Source organism: Oryzias latipes, chromosome 3 (genome assembly GCF_053564925.1).
Source record: "Oryzias latipes strain Hd-rR chromosome 3, Olatipes_Hd-rR_3.1".
Taxonomy (NCBI): domain Eukaryota; kingdom Metazoa; phylum Chordata; class Actinopteri; order Beloniformes; family Adrianichthyidae; genus Oryzias; species Oryzias latipes.
The window spans coordinates 2,872,904-2,890,836 of NC_136239.1; the positions used below are offsets into that span (position 1 = coordinate 2,872,904).

General features: G+C 41.3%; 1 protein-coding gene across 1 annotated transcript; it reads right to left on the reverse strand.

Moving 5' to 3' along the window:
* Positions 1-4,184: 4,184 nt before the first annotated feature.
* LOC101158587 (guanylyl cyclase-activating protein 2) lies at positions 4,185-12,415 on the reverse strand. The gene is made up of 4 exons (XM_004066768.5): positions 11,900-12,415; positions 11,683-11,832; positions 6,371-6,470; positions 4,185-6,018 (listed from the first exon to the last, which is right to left on the reverse strand). The coding sequence occupies exons 1-4, from the start codon at positions 12,095-12,097 to the stop codon at positions 5,906-5,908; spliced, it is 561 nt and encodes a 186-aa protein (XP_004066816.1). The 5' UTR covers positions 12,098-12,415; the 3' UTR covers positions 4,185-5,905.
* Positions 12,416-17,933: the final 5,518 nt, after the last annotated feature.

Genomic DNA, 17,933 nt, shown 5'->3' on the forward strand with positions numbered 1-17,933 from the left:
TTCTTTTTGTTTGATTACGAAAAGGAGCACAACTGAGCTCCTCAGAGGAGAACACCTTCCTTTAGCCAGAGCCCCCACCTGGCCCCTGTGCCAAAGTTCAGAGCAAAATGACCCTCTTTAGAAAAATCACCACTAACCTCTCTATGAGAAGAGAAAATCTCACAATGCCAAAGATAACTCGAGTACAATCACATCCAGAACAGCTCTTTACTCTTGAGTGACTTTTTTTATTCAACAAAGGCATTCTTCAACAGTTTTATGTATTTGATAAAATCCATATTTCAGTAGTGTAAATGCTTTTAGATTCGCAAATTTTATAAGTCGTTACTCTAAATTCAAAAGGTTTTGTCACTTTTGGGGTGTGTGCTATGGCGCCTTTGTGAGGGGAGAGCATTATACGAGAACTTGACTGAGTGACCCTTCCCCCCGGCGTTACAAACAGGAAGTCACTGCTGGCTCCAAAAAGCCAAAATCCCACAGACTTCTATAGAGAAAGAAACATATTGCTTAGAATGACCGTTATTGACTGATACCTATTTTTTACATCTTCCTGACAATCCTCGTTTTTTCATGATAGATTTTTTTTGTATTTCTAGTTATTCAAGTTATAAACTGACCAATTAGAGGCCTCAATAAAATTAGATAGAGCCTGCTGGTCCCCACGTCCAAAATGTTTGACAGCTTTTGTGAAACCTGCTTTCAAGTGTCGCAATGACAGCTTCGATGTACTCCAAGGACCATGTCGTATTGTCTGCACACAATACTGTGCAGGAGCGAAAGTACTTCTCATAGAAAGTACGTTTAGCTTCTACTAGCTGTCTACTTGGGTCACTGTTAGGCCCAGGAAATGCTTGCCATTTGCACACTTCATGCCCGAAAATGTTGCCATGTGTATTTTATGTTGATATTCCTTGTGGTAGCAAACCTGAACACAAGGTACGCAGACATGTGTGCATGTTTCAATATCTTTTGAACTTCCATGTTGAGCTAATGGTAGAGTCAAACAATAGTGGAAAATGTTAATAAGAGCCAGGTTGGGTATCTGCCCGTACATGATACCGCCAGCATCCAATGTTGTCAATTTAGAGACTTTGTCGCTAGATTTAGTGACTTTTGCCCGTCTCTGGCGAGTAAAACCTCTAGCGACTTAGCGGCTATTTTGGTGAATCTGGCGCCATGTCTTGTTTTTTGGTGTAACCTAAGCAATGCTACGCCACCAGAAGTTTTATTTCATGGTTAAGATGCACTGCACATTAGCCCCAATCTCGGAACTTTGGGAGCTATTGAGGGAGCTATTTGGGAGCTATTGAGCTATTGATCGTGAGATCAAAAAAAGTAATCAGAATAAACGCCTGATCAGAGTAAACATGCGTCATGTAAACACGCCGTTCTGAATACTCTGCCTTGATCAGACTCATTCAGATCAAAATTTCTTTCAGAATGGATAGGTGGGTTATGCCGATTGTTGATCCGATTGTGGTGCATGTAAACAGTTTATTCCAATCCTGGGTCAGTACTGCTCTGGTTTTACGTAATGCTTAGACGGTGTGGGGTCCGGAGAAAGCTTTGGAGCGCAAACAGGACCGACCGGCTGGCTGCGAACCACATCTCTGAGCAGAGCAGCCGGACTCGTACCTTCATGTTTGCAGGCAAGGGAGGGTGCTTTGTTACGGTGTGGATCCGGAGGAGGCTTCGGACCGCAGTCCATCCGGCCGCTCTTTGTGAGCCGGCTGGTGGACTCAGGAGAACCGGGTCTCGCGGTAGAACCGGGTCTCCAAACAGAGAAGCGGCTCTTGGACCGCGTGTGAGCTAACGAAGGCGGCTTTGAATGCAGAAATGCCGCTCAGTCCTGAGAAACCGTCTGAACAATCACGTGAATTCATGTTTCCAGTCGTGTCCAGACAAAATAAAGGCTAATGTTATTCCCACATATTTACAGTGGTGGACAAAATTGTTGGTACCCCTCAGTTAAAGAAAGAAAGTCCACAATGTTCACTGAAAGGACTTGAAACGTTCAAAAGTAACAATAAATTAAAATGTATTGAAAATTAAAAACTAAAAATCAGCCATTACTTTTGAGTTGTTCATTAACAGAATTATTTAAAAAAATTAACTAATGAAATAGGGCTGGACAAAAATGATGGTACCTCCATAAAAGACTGAGAACTAATTGCCCAGGGGGTCATGATGAACTAAGATATGTCCTTTAATTGACATCACAGCTGTTTTCAAACCCAGAATCAGTCAAACTAATGAAATAGGGCCGGACAAAAATGATGGTACCCATAACTTAATATTTTGTTGCACAACCTTTTGAGGCAATCACTGCAATGAAACGGTTTCTGTATTTGTCAATGAGCCTTCTGCACCTGTCCACAGGTATTTTGGCCCCCTCCTCATGAGCAAACTGCTCCAGTTGTCTCAGGTTTGACAGGTGTCTTCTCCAAATGGCATGTTTCAGCTCCTTCCACTGATGTTCAATGGGATTCAGATCTGGGCTCATAGAGGCCACTTCAGAATAGTCCAACACTTTTTATCTGAGCCATTCTTGGGGGGTTTTGGCTGTGTGTTTTGGATGGTTGTCCTGTTGGAAGACCCATGACCTGAGACTGAGACCAAGCTTTCTGACACTAGGCAGCACATTTCTATCCAGAATGCCTTGATAATCTGGAAATTTCATTTGACCTTGACAACTTCAAGACACCCTGTGGCAGATGCAGCAAAGCAGCCCCAAAACAGAACTGAGCCTCCTCCATGTTTCACAGTAGGGACAGTGTTCTTTTGGTTGTATGCTTTATTTTTGAGTCAACCAACATAGAGCTGATGTGCCTTACCAAAAAGCTCCAGTTTTGTCTCATCTATCCAAAGGACATTTTCCCAGAAGCTTTGCGGCTTGTCAACATGCATTTTTGCAAATTCCAGTCTGGCTTTTTCACGATTTCCTTTCAACAGTGGTGTCCTCCTTGGTCGTCTCACATGAAGTCCACTCTGGCTCAAACAACCACGAATGGTGCGATCTGACACTGATGTACCTTGATCTAGGAGTTCACCTTTAATGTCTTTGGAGGTTGTTCTGGGCTCTTTGGATACAGTTCCAACTATCCGTCTCCTCAATTTGTCATCAATGTTCCTCTTCCATCGTCCAGGGAGGTTGGCTACTGTCCTGTGGGTCTTGAACTTCTGAATAATATGTTCCACTGTGGTCACAGGAACTTCAAGCTGCTTAGAGACGGTTTTATAGCCTTTACCTTTACAATGTTTGTCTATAATTTTGTTTCTAATATCCAGGGACAATCCTCTCCTTGGCTTTCTGCTGTCCATGTTCAGTGTGGTTCACACCTTTTCACCAAACAGTAATGTGACTATTTGTCTCCCTTTAAATAGGCAGACTGACTGATTCTGGGTTTGAAAACAGCTGTGATGTCAATTAAAGGACATACCTTAGTTCATCATGACCCCCTGGGCAATTAGTTCTCAGTCTTTTATGGAGGTACCATCATTTTTGTCCAGCCCTATTTCATTAGTTTTTTTTTTAAATAATTCTGTCAATCAACAACTCTAAAGTAATGGCTGATTTTTAGTTTTTAATTTTCAATACATTTTAATTTATTGTTACTTTTGAACGTTTCAAGTCATTTCAGTGAACATTGTGGACTTTCTTTCTTTAACTGAGGGGTACCAACTATTTTGTCCACCACTGCATGTTCAGTCAAGATGCAGATTGCAGCATCGACAGCATGGATTTTAACTGTACCCAAGGCTGATTGTTATTGTTGGCACGTGGAGGGTGGAGTACGTGGGTACAAAGGTGGAGGTGGGGGTGTGACGGTTATCTCTTGTGGTAGACCTGTGCGGCGTCCTTGGAATGCTTGTGAGTCAGGCTGAGTTTCTAAGGCAACCACTCTCACCAGTCAGGAGTGAGCTTGTTGGACGGCCACACCCTTACCGCTTGGAACCGTCTCAGAAGAATCTGTCAATCATTTTGAATGTTGGACGTGGGGCTCAGCAGGCTCCACCGACTTTTACTGAGGCATCTGATTGGTCAGTTTACAATAGGGATGGGTATCGTTAAGGTCTTAACGGTACTACTACTAGTCTTATTGATACTGCTTATTAATCAGGTATTTTAACGATACTATTATCGGTACTTTTTGAGGACAATAAATAACAAATTAAGAACATTATTTCTTCATAATGCAACACTGTTTTTATTAACAAAACATTTTACTTTATACATTTTCCAACTTGAAAAGTAAAATACATGAAAAAAGTTATTTAAAGAAAAATAAACAGCAATGTTTTGACATATTGTTGTCATGATGTAAATATAAAACAAATTAAATAAATGTTTGAGTTCATAAGATCATCCCAGAGAAAGTCTCTGCTTCAACTCCCGCATTGAAAGCTGCATCGAAATCTGACGCTGTTTCCATCTCCCCGCCTCTCTACCTGCTTTTCCTCTCTACCTGTTCACCTGTTCACATCCTCTGCAGCTGAGAGTTGTTTTCCCCCTGCGCTCCTCAGTGTGTCCTACACAGAGAGCGCAGAATACGGTCATGATGGCAGCAGGTTGACACGAAAGTAGTCGGGGCGCTCCAGCGCCGCATGCTTTCTGAACAACAATCCTGCAGGCAAATAGCCAGACAGACCTCTCCTCTTCAGTGAGAATAGCTAAATTAATATCATCATTAATTAAAGGAAAATTGACTGACTTGGTGAGTCAAATATGGCAGATAACATTTATATTTTGTGGGACACAAAAAAAGCAACTTCTCCAGTGCCGACAGCAGAACCGTTGAGGTCAGATCTTAACGATACTGCGGTCTTGAAGAATGTTGCCCGGGGCTCGTTCAATACCGGGGCTCGGTACCCATCCCTAGTTTACAACTGAACAACAAATTACAAAAATCTAAAAAAATTGGATTGGCGAGAACATGTCAAGAAAAAGGCAGCAAATTAAGAATGGTTAGTAGTAGCGAGTAATATCTGTTTACTTCCTGTTTGGAACGCCTGGGTGGAGGGGTCCCTCAGTCCAGTTCTCATATACAGTCAATGGGCTCATACCGGACTTTCTGCTACAGAACATCCAACATGTGTCAACATTTTGACAGTTATTGAAAAAGTTGTACAGTCATCCGTAAAAAACAACAAAGACATGAAGAGAAACTTTTGGGGGATTTTTTCAGCAGCAGCTGAACTTTTCCCGTCTCTTCAAACAGCTGACAGAGCCGGCGTTCAGTGAAGTTTACATTTGCTGGCATGGAAGCCCCCACCTTTCAATAAAGGCATGCAGATGTACAGATAGAATCTGAATGTCACATCAGGGCGGGTCATTGATGCTTCATTTGGGTAAAGAGAAAGGAAGAGGGTCAACAAAAGAGATAACTGGCAATTCGTATTAAAGTTTAACTTTACCCAGAAGAGACTGTGGAAGATGCAAACAGGAGGTGTGGACATCTAAAACCAGTTTCCCAGCCAGCCAGCCAGTGGTGCTGCTGACAGTCCCCAGAGAGGAATCAGGACCTTCAGCAGCTGGTTGCTGCAGGAATGTGCCTCTGATGTGGGACTGGTTGCTGTGCAAGGCTTTAGGAAGGTTCTGGCCCCAGATCAGATCTCCATGTCATCTACACCTAAAAAGACTAAGGTGTCAGGTAACTAAACTGCTCCATCTTCTTCAGACCCACTATACTCCTGTTTGGGGTCAAGGAGCTGCTGGAGAGCTACAGAAGAGTGAAGGCGGGGTACACCCTGGACCAGTCCATCACAGGGCTTCAAAGCCCCAGTGTCCTCCATTAAAAACCTCTACAATGCCTTTTCAGATTCGGAACCACAACAATGCATGTGTCTTTATAAAAAAAAAGGTGGGACGTTGGAAAGGAGGCAGAGGATCACTACTGTCTGCTGCTCAGGAGTGATGCCTGACGAACCATTCGGTGGGCCTGATGTCCATTCTGAGGTGCTCCATCAGCCACGGGTCTTTCTCTGCTCCCTCAATAAATTCTTCCAAAGAAATCTGACCTGGAAGGTGAACATGGAGAAAAAAAGTGAACAGAAAAGCACAGTGTGGGTTTGGTAGAGGAATGTGAATTAAAAACACAAGGTCGTGGTTGTAGACCGCTGGGCTGTGCCCTGTTCATGTGTAGGTCTTCATCCAGTGATTCAAATAATTCCTTTTCAAATGTGTGAAATAAACAGAATAAAGGTCCATAAGAAGTGGAGAGTTTGAGGAAAACAACTTTAATTGTTACAAGCTTGAATTTCTTTACGGAAGTCTGATTTTGTTGGAGTTGACATTTCGTAAGCTGTGCTTGTGACAATAAACATCTATTCTATTCAAGTTTCCAAGCTTTCCTTAAAACGGTTGACCTACTGTCTCTGTTCTTGTCCAGCAGTTGAAACATTCTGTCACAGATGTCATCTGCACTTTCTGTAAGGTTTGGATCCTCGTGTTTCTTTATGTTGTTGATAATCTGGAGGGAAAGAAATCCACTGATGAGGTTCACGTTCACATTGATGACAGACGTTTGGACCTGCAGTGGGACTTCCAGTGACACATTTCAACCTTTCTACTGCCTGCTCAGCCAAACAGCAGAGCACATTTAGAAAACATTGTGTGTGTGTGTGTGTGTGTGTGTGTTACTTCCCCAAGGCGACAAGCACCAGAAAAAAAAACAGATTTTGTTTTGGTTGGGTAGTTAAAAAGGGTTAATATTTTTCTGTTAAATTTACCCAAACTTTCACATATTTCAGCTGTCTGTTGCCGTTCAGAGCATTTCACAGGAGTTTCATTCATTCTTCCTCTCAAGGAAGATTCAAAGCGCAGTTTTAATGAGTTACAGGGCCTTCACCTGGAAGCAGTAAACAGACACTCCTCTGTTGTCTGCTCTACATTGGTTGCCTGTCAAATTCCAAATTTTTACTTTTGGTTTTTAGAGTCTTGCATGGTCAAACCCGGATGTGCTTCTCTGACCTTTTAACCCTATACTCTTTGGCCCGATCCTTGAAGTCTTCCAACATCTCTTAGGCATCCCAAACACTGGCTTTGAGACTGGAGGAGATCTCTCCTTTCAAGCAGTTGCTCCCCATCTTTGGGACTCCCTCCCATTGTCGCTCCGTCAAAGTGTTTTAAATCCCAACTCAAGACGTTTTTAGTCAGGAAAGCTTTAATTCTATTCTACAGTGAAGTATTTGACCTCTTGTAACCATTAAGATTTCTGGTTCACACGTTAGACTCCTGTAGAGAAGACACCTGTTTGGACTGATCACCTGTAGAGAAGACACCTGTCCACAGAATCAGTCCATCAATCAGACTCCAAACTCTCCAACATGGAAACTCTAAAGAGCTTTCAGTGGATTCAAGGGAGACGATTGTAGACCTGAACCAGACCGGACTGGACTACAGAACCATCAGAAACAAGCTGGCGGTTAAGGTGGTGATGGCCAAATCGAAGCAAGAAACTACAGCACCACAAAAATGTGAAGAAAATGAGTGACGGTACTGGGAACAGAAGAAAAATGTGGAACTAATTGACTTTTATTGATAAGAGTCTGCAGGACAATAATTCCACATAAAGTCAGCCCCTCAACCAACCTGTACAGATACCTGAGAGAATCTTCTCCAGAACCGGTCAGATCCAGAAACCAGATCAGCTCCTCTAAACTGAAACATTTGGTCATTCTAAATTCAATCTTTAGAGTGAATCAAAGTCTTGTTGTTTTTTTTTTGGCCTGCACATTTTAACTTTTATTTTATTTTGTGGTTTGTGGTGTTAATTTTCTTCAAGATGGTTTAAAGAAGGTTCAATTGTAAATGCTGGTTTCGTTCATCTGAAAGGAATAAATAATAACATACATATTATATACTTATGACACGTTCTGTGCAGTGGTGATTCATTTAATGCATGATCTTATATTGTTGAATAATAAGTTGAATAAAGCAAAGAGTTGTTTTTAGTGAGCCGGTCCAAAACAGAGGAATCTGGAAGAGCCAGGATTTCCCAAGTCTTTGGTTGGTTATAAGGCCTGGGTAAAGTGCCACACCTATTCTGTTTAAACCACACGTCAAACTGCTCGTAGAATCACTACTGAGCAACAAAAAAAAAGAAATCGATGCCGCGTCGAGAAGGAGATGTGGAGCTTGACATCTCCAGGTTAAGGAGACAACGTTTTTGTTGTAACTGGGACAAAATACAAGTAGATGACCTTCAATCCAGGGTATAGGGTTACTTGACTGTGTGGACGGGAGGATGGGCGGAGCCATGTACCGTCTATTCCTGAGTAAGAACCTCCTTCCCTCCACCCGGAGGTTTAAATGGGTGGTGGGTGGGTCTTCCAGCAGGATCACGACCAAAAACCCTCAGCAAAGACAACCAAGGAACGGAGGCAGAAGAAGCAGATGAAGGTCATGGAGTGGTCCAGCCAGTCTCTGGACCTCAATCCTATAGAAAACCTATGGGGAGGGCTGAAGCTCAGAGTTGCTAAGCAACAGCCACCAAACCTGAGTGATTTAGAGACATTTGATTTGAGGAGAAACCTGCTCATCAACTACAAGAAACCTCTGTGCTGACTATAAGGGTTTGACCACAAACTACAATGTCTTTCTGGCAAGAGGGAACAAATACTTATTTCCCTCCATAAAACGCAAATAAACGTATATAAATTGTTTAAAGTGGATTTCTTAATGTCTTTGTTATTTTCTCTCACTGTTCAAAATGAACCTAAAGTTAGGACGACAGACGGTCAGTTTCTTCTCAAGTGGGAAAACCTACAAAACCAGCAAAGACTTATTTCCTCCACTGTACCTGCAGATTTACTTTCATAGAATGAAGTTGATCAAATGGATTTAAAGTCAACATGTTTGGATTTGGAATCTGTTTATTTCCAGAAATCAAAGAAAAAAATAACTTTAGAAGACAAAGAAACGACATATACATAGATAAGATATACTAAACTTAATTTTTTATGGTAATCGTGATCAGAAAATTGAAAAATGAATAAAAATAAGGATTAATAATGTATATAAAACAAATTTGCTTATGCTAACTTATTTTGCTTATATGGCACTGTACACTGATTTTTTTCTCCCACTAATTAACAAGTAAATATTTGAACTGTTTTTGACAAACTTCACGTTAAATAAATAAATAAATGTAAAGAGAGAGAGAGAGAGAGAGAGAGAGAGAGAGAGAGAGAGAGAGAGAGAGAGAGAGAGAGAGAGAGCAGCACATGACACATTGAATCCATTAAATTTGTGAATCTTACGGAGCCCGTGTCCTGACATTAAGATATAAAAATATATCTTGTTCCCACAGATTAATATCTTGTTCCCACAGGTTATTATGTCGTTCGCACGAAATACTATTCCGTTCCCACAAGATATTATTGCGTTCCCTCAAAAAACTATTCCGATCCCTCGAAATGATTAACTCGTGCGAACGCAATAATTATGTCGTTCGAACGCAATAATTAATCCGTTCGAACGCAGTAATTATTCAGGTCATAAGTCATAAACGCGGATATGCTCTCTGTACGCCGGCAAAACTAAGCCGCTTTCAGCGGTAACTTCCGTGTCTCTGTGACCCATATTCGTTCAAAAAAGGAACATGAAAAACAAAAATGATCACTTTATTACTGTCTCAATGAATATAAGAAAAATATCAAAAGATTTATGATAACTAGGCTGCTTTGTCATACGATAGCTCCTGCAAGGCTACTACTAGCTCCGCCGCAGAGCTCTCTGATGTATGCCGGCGTTTGGGCAACTGGCTGGTCTGTTGTCAGACAGCTGATATTGTAGTTTAGGGTCGAATAGGAATAATAATATTCAGGACTTGTCTTTTATTAACTTTAGCAGTCAGTTGCTTTACATTTGAAGGCTATTAGGATACATGCTAACTGACTAGCCGATCATTGATCCTGTTATTAATTTACGTCATAGATTTACAGCAGATACCTTCACATTTCTGTCTGTGTGTGTCTCATTACATTGCATTGAAGACACGCAGGATGTTTAGAGAACAGATTTATTTATTTCAAAAAGCACAGAAGCATCCATCGTATTCACGTTCACATCATCTGGTACGCCTCAGTCATCTTGCTGCAAAAGCCGCTTCCTGCCTCTACTTCCGTGTCTCTGTGAGCATTCAATAAGGGTAAAAATAAAAGCAAGAATGGTTGATCTGTTATTGTCTCGATGAAAATCTAAAAAATATCATATTAAGCTGGCTGCTTCGCCTAAAGCACTTACCTTTAGCTTGTAGCATAACAACAATGGCAGTACGTCACGTTTCCCAGAATGCTTTCCTGCCAATCATTGGCCAATCACCGTGTCCCTGTGACCAAGGTTTAACAACAAGATCAATGGTTGGCCGCAAAGCATTCTGGGAAACGTGACGTACTGCCATTGTTGTTATGCTACAAGCTAAAGGTAAGTGCTTTCGGCGAAGCAGCCAGCTTAATATGATATTTTTCAGATTGTCATCGAGACAATGAACGTGAATACGATGGATGCTTTGTGCTTTTTGAAATAAATAAATCTGTTCTCTAAACATCCTCCGTGTCTTCAATGCAATGTAATGAGACACACACAGACAGAAATGTGAAGGTATCTGCTGTAAATCTATGACGTAAATTAATAACAGGATCAATGATCGGCTAGTCAGTTAGCATGTATCCTAATAGCCTTCAAATGTAAAGCAACTGACTGCTAAAGTTAATAAAAGACAAGTCCTGAATATTATTATTCCTATTCGACCCTAAACTACAATATCAGCTGTCTGACAACAGACCAGCCAGTTGCCCAAATGCCGGCATACATCAAAGAGCTCTGCAGCGGCGCTAGTAGTAGCCTTGCAGGAGCTATCGTATGACAAAGCAGCCTAGTTATCATAAATCTTTTGATATTTTTCTTATATTCATTGAGACAGTAATAAAGTGATCATTTTTGTTTTTCATGTTCCTTTTTTGAACGAATATGGGTCACAGAGACACGGAAGTTACCGCTGAAAGCGGCTTAGTTTTGCCGGCGTACAGAGAGCATATCCGCGTGTATGACTTATGACGTGAATAATTACTGCGTTCGAACGGATTAATTATTGCGTTCGAACGACATAATTATTGCGTTCGCACGAGTTAATCATTTCGAGGGAACGGAATAGTTTTTTGAGGGAACGCAATAATATCTTGTGGGAACGGAATAGTATTTCGTGCGAACGACATAATAACCTGTGGGAACAAGATATTAATCTGTGGGAACAAGATATATTTTTATATCTTAATGTCAGGACACGGGCTCAGTAGAATCTAAATGTTGTGTTAAAAATATTTTAACACAGACAGTAAACTTGTTTCAAATACACTATTTAGCGTGAAGTCAGTTAAGAGATGCCAGAAAATGACATCAATGGTGTTAAATGTATGAAAAACACACGGAGTTTGTTCACCGGTGCTGAAGTCTGGACTTGGAATCACAAATGAACAAACATTTAGGTTTATTACCAAAGCGCAGGTGTCCTCACTGTATAAGAGGACAGAGAGTTCTCGCATTTGCAGAGTGTAAAGTGTAAGAGATTATCTGAATGTGTGCTCATCCAGGACTTTAGTCTGGCCAGTAATTCATCTAAACACTCCTTGGAAGCTTACAGGAAGAGTAACAGATCTGAGTGTGTCAGTGGAAATACTCACATGAACAACATGACCGACCTCCTGCCTGCTCAGGCTGCCATTTCCATCTCTGTCGTACACTTTGAAAGACCATTTCAGTTTGTCCTCCAGCTTCCCTCGAAGAATCAGGTTCACAGCAGCCACATACTCCATGAAGTCTATTTTACCATCCTGAAAGGGAAACATCACAGCTGATGCTGAGGGTTCTCGCCGGGATCCGGCCAGCTTCACACTCTACCTTGTTTGTATCAAAGGACTGGAACACAATCTTCATGTAAGCACTCTCCTGTGTGGAGCTGCTGCTGACCCCAAAGATCCTCCGGAACTCGTGGAAGTGCAGGTTCCCACTTGGACATTCGCTGGCAAACCTGCGGTACAGCTCCTGGATGTTCTGAAGGGTCACTTCTTTGCCAGCTGCGCTCTCTGCTTGACCCATAATTTCAGCGATGAGACACAGAAGTCATCCTGCCAGTGCATCGCTGCACGGTGGTCATGAATGCACGGCATCTGTGGTCCCTCTGAGCTATTTCAAGAGGACCTCCAGCACAAATCCAATTGACCTTTTTCACATATCTCAACCAAATCCCTCTGCCTTTTACCCTGCATGTCTGTGTTTCCAGAGCTTTGAGTCTAGCCACCTCCAGAAACTCTGCTCACACTGCATTCTCTGCAGGTAAACCCTGAATCTGTCGTCTTCTCTGCAACTAACAAGCAGATTTTCTTCTCTGTCCTCTGCAGACAAAGGGCGCCCATCAGGGGATTACACATCGCCATCACGGCTTTAGCGTGGTCTCTGCAGGAGAGCTGATCCAGTCGAGCACGTCCACAAACGCTTTACCCGGTTTGACCCAGCAGGCGGGGGGGCATTGGAGCTGTGAAGCTCTAATCTGCCCCCACACCAACATGCTGCCGACTGTCTCAATGGGGCAGCAGGATGGTCTGAAGCCCAAATGATACGATGGCTCTGCTTCTCTGCAGGCCGAACAAGAGCATACAAGGCGGCTTTGCCTCTGGTATTTCCTTTTTCTGTTCCATCTCCCAAAGGAGAAAAAGCGTCAGCAGGTTTTTCCTCCCACAGAGGAGTGCAGACGAGCCACTCCCCTTACAAAACAATATTATTGTTGTTAATATGTTATTCAACATTAGATTTCACCAGGATTTATATATTGGTAAATATTCATAGTTATATATTGCTATATGTTATATAATTATACTATGTACAGAAGTGATATATTTTGCAGACAGTATGTGATAATATAGTAGTTATTATTCAATAAATCCATAAACATACTATTGGTATATATATTGAAATATCTTCTACAATACATAACATTGTATATTTAAAGCCTGTTCTGTTTTTAACATTTTCAAATGGAAGATACAATTCAAACAATCTCAGTTCCTACTGTACCTGTCAGGAGTCCAGTCTCTGTTTCCTCCCCTGACCACCAGAGGGAGCCGTAGATTGTGGACTTTTGAATGTAAATCTTTCTGTCCCTAAATTAAATCTTTATCCTTATTTCTAATATGTCCATCCAGCATCCAAATTATTAACTTCCTGTATCCGTTGTGGGGTCACAGGGCTGCTCAGAGCCTGGCTACTGCTGGGGGAAGGCGGGGTACACAATCACACACCCACAGTTACACCTAAGGACATTTCAGAGTAATCAATCAACCCCGAAAACAGGCCAACTCCACGACGAAGGGTCCCAGCTGGGATTTGAACCAGAATCTTCCAGTTGACAGACAAGAGCGCTGACCACTGCACCACTGCTCAACCCTTTTTAATGCACCCCCTTACAAAAATATCAAACGCAATATTTTGACCATCTTGAAAACCAAAAAACCTTTGGAGTTTGTTGACTTCACCTTTATCCTGCACTGCCTTCCTCACCCACCAGATGTCATCATTTGCCGTTTCTTCTTCTGCTTCATCTTTCCCGTGTCCCGTTAAAACAACTTCTAGGTTATTTAGAGAACTGAGAGACAAGTAAAGGAAAAGACGACGACTTTGACTAGTTCTAAACTTACCATCTGAAAGCTGAAGACAGCAGGAAAACATCTCTGAAGGTCAGTTATCTGTCAGCAGCTGGTAAAGTCAAACCAACAACCTTCAAACTCCATAAACACAGGAAAGCGGTTTCAGGTCATCCTCCCTACATTCCTGTTATTAGGCCACACCCACACAGGTGAAGATCATCTTTAACCAGGTGACTCCCAAAACCAGTAAGTAACAAAGCCTGCAGATCCGATGCTGTAAGCTGTCTTAGGAGGGCCAGGTCAGATTCCAGATCCAGAAACCTACAGGTGGAAAACTCCTTTTCCTTCAGAGGGCCTCTACCAGGGCTCTGCAACCTTTACCACTCAAGAGCCGTTTGGATCAGTTTCCCACGCATATGAAAACACAGGGATTCATTCTTCATCCTGGTTAGTTTGACGCCCTGGGCGAACAAAACATCATTTATTTTACGTTAGAAGTAAAGCTACTTGTATAGTTGAATTCACAATTAAGATGTAGTATATAGGTTAGTTCACACTTAACACGCATCAGTTTGTGTTTTCTTTCTGAACGCTGCTTCTGGGAAAAACTGTCAAATTCTTCTGTTCTTTTTTCTTGATCTGAATCCAACCCTGACGCCTTTTATGAATGAATAAATTCCGGTCATTTCCTTTGGCTTCATGAATGAACATCAATGGAAACTAAAGGAAATATTCTTCTGTTTTTGTGCTTCAGTGTCACATAAACCTGAACAAAAAAGACAAACGACTGTGTTCATTACATCTGAAGCATCGATTGTATGTGAGAACAGTAGAAGAGCTTGGATTAAATCCACCAATAAGATCATTAACCAGATTAGTCAAATAGAGTGCAAACCTTCATTAGCCAAATATGACCAAGTTACTGTTACAAACGACACATTTGTTGGATGTTGGAGAAGACGACCGCCTGTATTCCTTCATCCTTGGAGTCTTTTCCTTCTTTCTAATCTGGACGCTGATGTTTCCTTTGATCTTTTCTCCATTTTCCACAACCTTGAACAGACTTTTCTGTCTGTCAAACACCAGAGTTAAAATGATGGAAACAGATTCACTTTGATGCAGACTGTTAGCAGGTTGGTAACTGCACTGGGGTGCTGCGTGGTACCTGGACTACCGTGTCAACTTCACCTGGATAAATTCCTCCAGAATCAAATAAGTCACACCAAACAGAGAATTCCTCTTTCTCTGACTTCACTCTCAGCCAACACACAGCTGGGAGTGATCGGCTCATTTATTTAGACACACCCATATTCATTAATCCAACCCTGCCCTGGTCTTCCGGGGGCCCTAAGCGAAATTTAATTTGTGGGCCCTCTAACTGATCAGCAGATTTCTCTATTACTACACTTTGTGAATGTATTATTGTTGCTGCTGAAGAACTGAATACAGTATATTACCTGCATGCTGGATGCACATTAAGTGGTCCCAAACTAATTTTAAAAGTGCAAAGAAAAAAATATGAGTGACAAATGTGTGTATATATATATATATATATATATATATATATATATATATATATATATATATATATATATACACACATTTGTCACTCATATTTTTTTCATATATTTTTATATATATATATATATATATATATATATATATATATATATATATATATATATATATATATATATATATATATATATATATATATATATATATATATATATAACTTATCAAAAACAGCAACTTAATAGCAAATCAAATAACAATAAAACAATCCAAAATAAAGAGAACAACAGCTCAATGAGGGGGATTTTGGAAAGTCATAGTCTGTCTCAGTCTGAAAAGGACCTCTCTGCACCAAAGCCATTCTTACTGGATCAGAGGGTGTGGTTGGCCATTCAGCTGGACCAATTGGATTTGAGGTTGGTGGAATCTTTATCCAGTAGGCTCCTCCTCCAGACACGCCTCTCTTGGAGCCTCTGGAACATCAGAGACATAACTTCAACAAAAGCCAAACAGTCCAATCAAATCTACATAAGAGTTGATGTGATGCTAGAAGCAGAATGTTGGAAAGAAGTGCCTTCACTTTGTGTGTGTGTGTGTGTGTGTGTGTGTGCAAATGTATGACTATTTTTCAAGTAATAATGAAACAGTAAGTTTGATATGGCCATGTTTGTTCTACAGCCACAGAGAAGGAAGCTGATTGGTGAAACTAGTTTAATGGTTTCTGTAGGAAGTTGGTGACGTCCAGAAGCAGCTGTGGTTGGTAGTCAGTGCTGTCCAAAAGATGAAGATAATCCCAGAGGAAGGTCAAGCTGATGGTGATGAAGACGAGTGCAGTCAGAGCAGGAAAGGTCAGAGTTGTTCTTTAAACAGCCTATATCATACTTTTCTTCAAGCCTTTCAGTCAGTAAACTATATCCATATTTAGGATAATATATTACCTTTGGCACACTAAAGAACAAATTATTTATAACATTTTGCAGCTTATTTTCCTACTCTGAAGTCAGACGACTCGGTAAATGAGGCACCGCCATCCGCTCCTTGTGGGTGCCGCCCATTTCATGGCGTCATCCTACAGCTGGCTTCAGCAGCGTGTCTGCGTTTCTCCCTTAAAAACACACAAAATCCAAATTTTAGCAACGATAGATGTGAATACCGTAAAGATGACAACAACATGTCAAGTGAGAATCTGAATAAATGGGTCTGGATGGTTTATGGGTTTCATCTGGTGCCGGTATTGTGCAAAGAGTTCTGTTTTTGAAAGTATTTATTAATTGGCCATTCCGCAACAACATCAGTTTCATGTATCGCATTTCTTATCCCAAATGACCCAAACAAAGCTCTGTTTTTGTCACTGATCACTAGGACCGCAGTGATCAGCATATATGGTGTTTTATATGATCACAGAAGAACACTGGGAACACTTTTACTATAGATCCAAAGATGATCGGAGTGAGACTTTAAATTAAAAATAAAAAGAGGATTTTCTCACGTATGTTTTTGTCACAGCGATTGTTTCTGGTCACATGTTTGCACTTGGAAGATCTGCAGGTGGAGGGAGGAGCACACAAGTTCATTACCTCTATTCCCGCCTTTAAGGCAGATGATGTGCGGTGGCAGGTGTGTCAGATACCGAGTCGTCTTACTTCGGAGTAGGAAAATATACAGTAACAGTTCATTTTCCTACTTATTTCATAAATAATTTGTTCTTTAGTGTGCCAAAGGTAAGATATCATCCTAAATATGAATATAGTTTACTCTGAAAGGCTTGAAGAAAAGCATGATATAGGCTCTGTAAAGATCAACTCCGACCTGCCTCCCCACGCTGGAGAGACTTAAGGTTCTCTGCTGGGAAAGCCTCGTGGTCCCCCCACAGGAGCTGGAGGAAGTGGCCGGGACGAGGAAAATTCTGGAAAACAACAAACGTTTCTGATTTGGGCTAAAAAACAAAATGTACAATCAGATTAAAAAAAACACCAGTAACACTTTGAATATAGTGTGACATATATGAATGAAGATTGACAAGGATTGATATTCCACCTATTTCTCTTAAGTAATATTAATAAATCTGAAAAAGATCTACTTCTAGAAATACATTGACTTAGAGAAGCTTTGGCACATTTTCAACAAAGAAGGTGCACCTTTCCTACAGTTACTCCAGTCTGCTGGCCTTTTCATCGTATTATCATCCTATCATCATCATCATCATCATCCTATCATCATCATCATCATCATCAGCGTTTTGGTTGTGGGGTTTAGTCATCTATGGTCCGAGCTTGTCCCAAATACACAGCAAGGTCATGGGCCCAGAGTCTAAAGATTTATGGACACATTTGTGTTTCACACATCTTTGTGTTTCACAAATATGTGCAAACAAAATCGCCCAGCTCTTATAAAACCAAAACTTGTGCCGTGCTCCTGCCTCAGCGTCCTGTGCTGACCCCGCCCGCTCCTCGTGGGATTGGCATTAACCTGCACCAGTTACTCTGCAGGCTATTTGTGTTACCTGGAGCTCCGGCAGCATCCAGTCTTCTTTTGGTTCTCTAAGTCCTGGCTGAGGTCTAAGTACCGCGGTCTAATTCTCCTGGCATGAACCTCACATAAGGAACGACCTCATACTGCCCTTGGATGGGAACAGATAATCTGAGCCAGAAATGTGAAAAAGTGTGAATGCTGGGAAACATTTCCAGAACCTTCTGAACACTTTCTGCTGCTTCAAGCATTCTACTGTGACTACAATTAGCCTTTATTTAACGGATTTGTTCCCATTAAAAATGAGT

What these genes read in the sequence shown, in the direction of transcription:
- LOC101158587 (XM_004066768.5), bottom strand. Translation starts at nt 12,097, where the DNA reads ATGGGTCAAGCAGAGAGCGCAGCTGGCAAAGAAGTGACCCTTCAGAAC. An exon ending in AGGTCGGTCATGTTGTTCAT is followed by an intron (nt 6,471 to 11,682) that starts GTGAGTATTTCC and finishes CTTTCCCTCCAG; the next exon opens with ATTATCAACAACATAAAGAA. An exon ending in GCTGGACAAGAACAGAGACA is followed by an intron (nt 6,019 to 6,370) that starts GTAGGTCAACCG and finishes TTCACCTTCCAG; the next exon opens with GTCAGATTTCTTTGGAAGAA.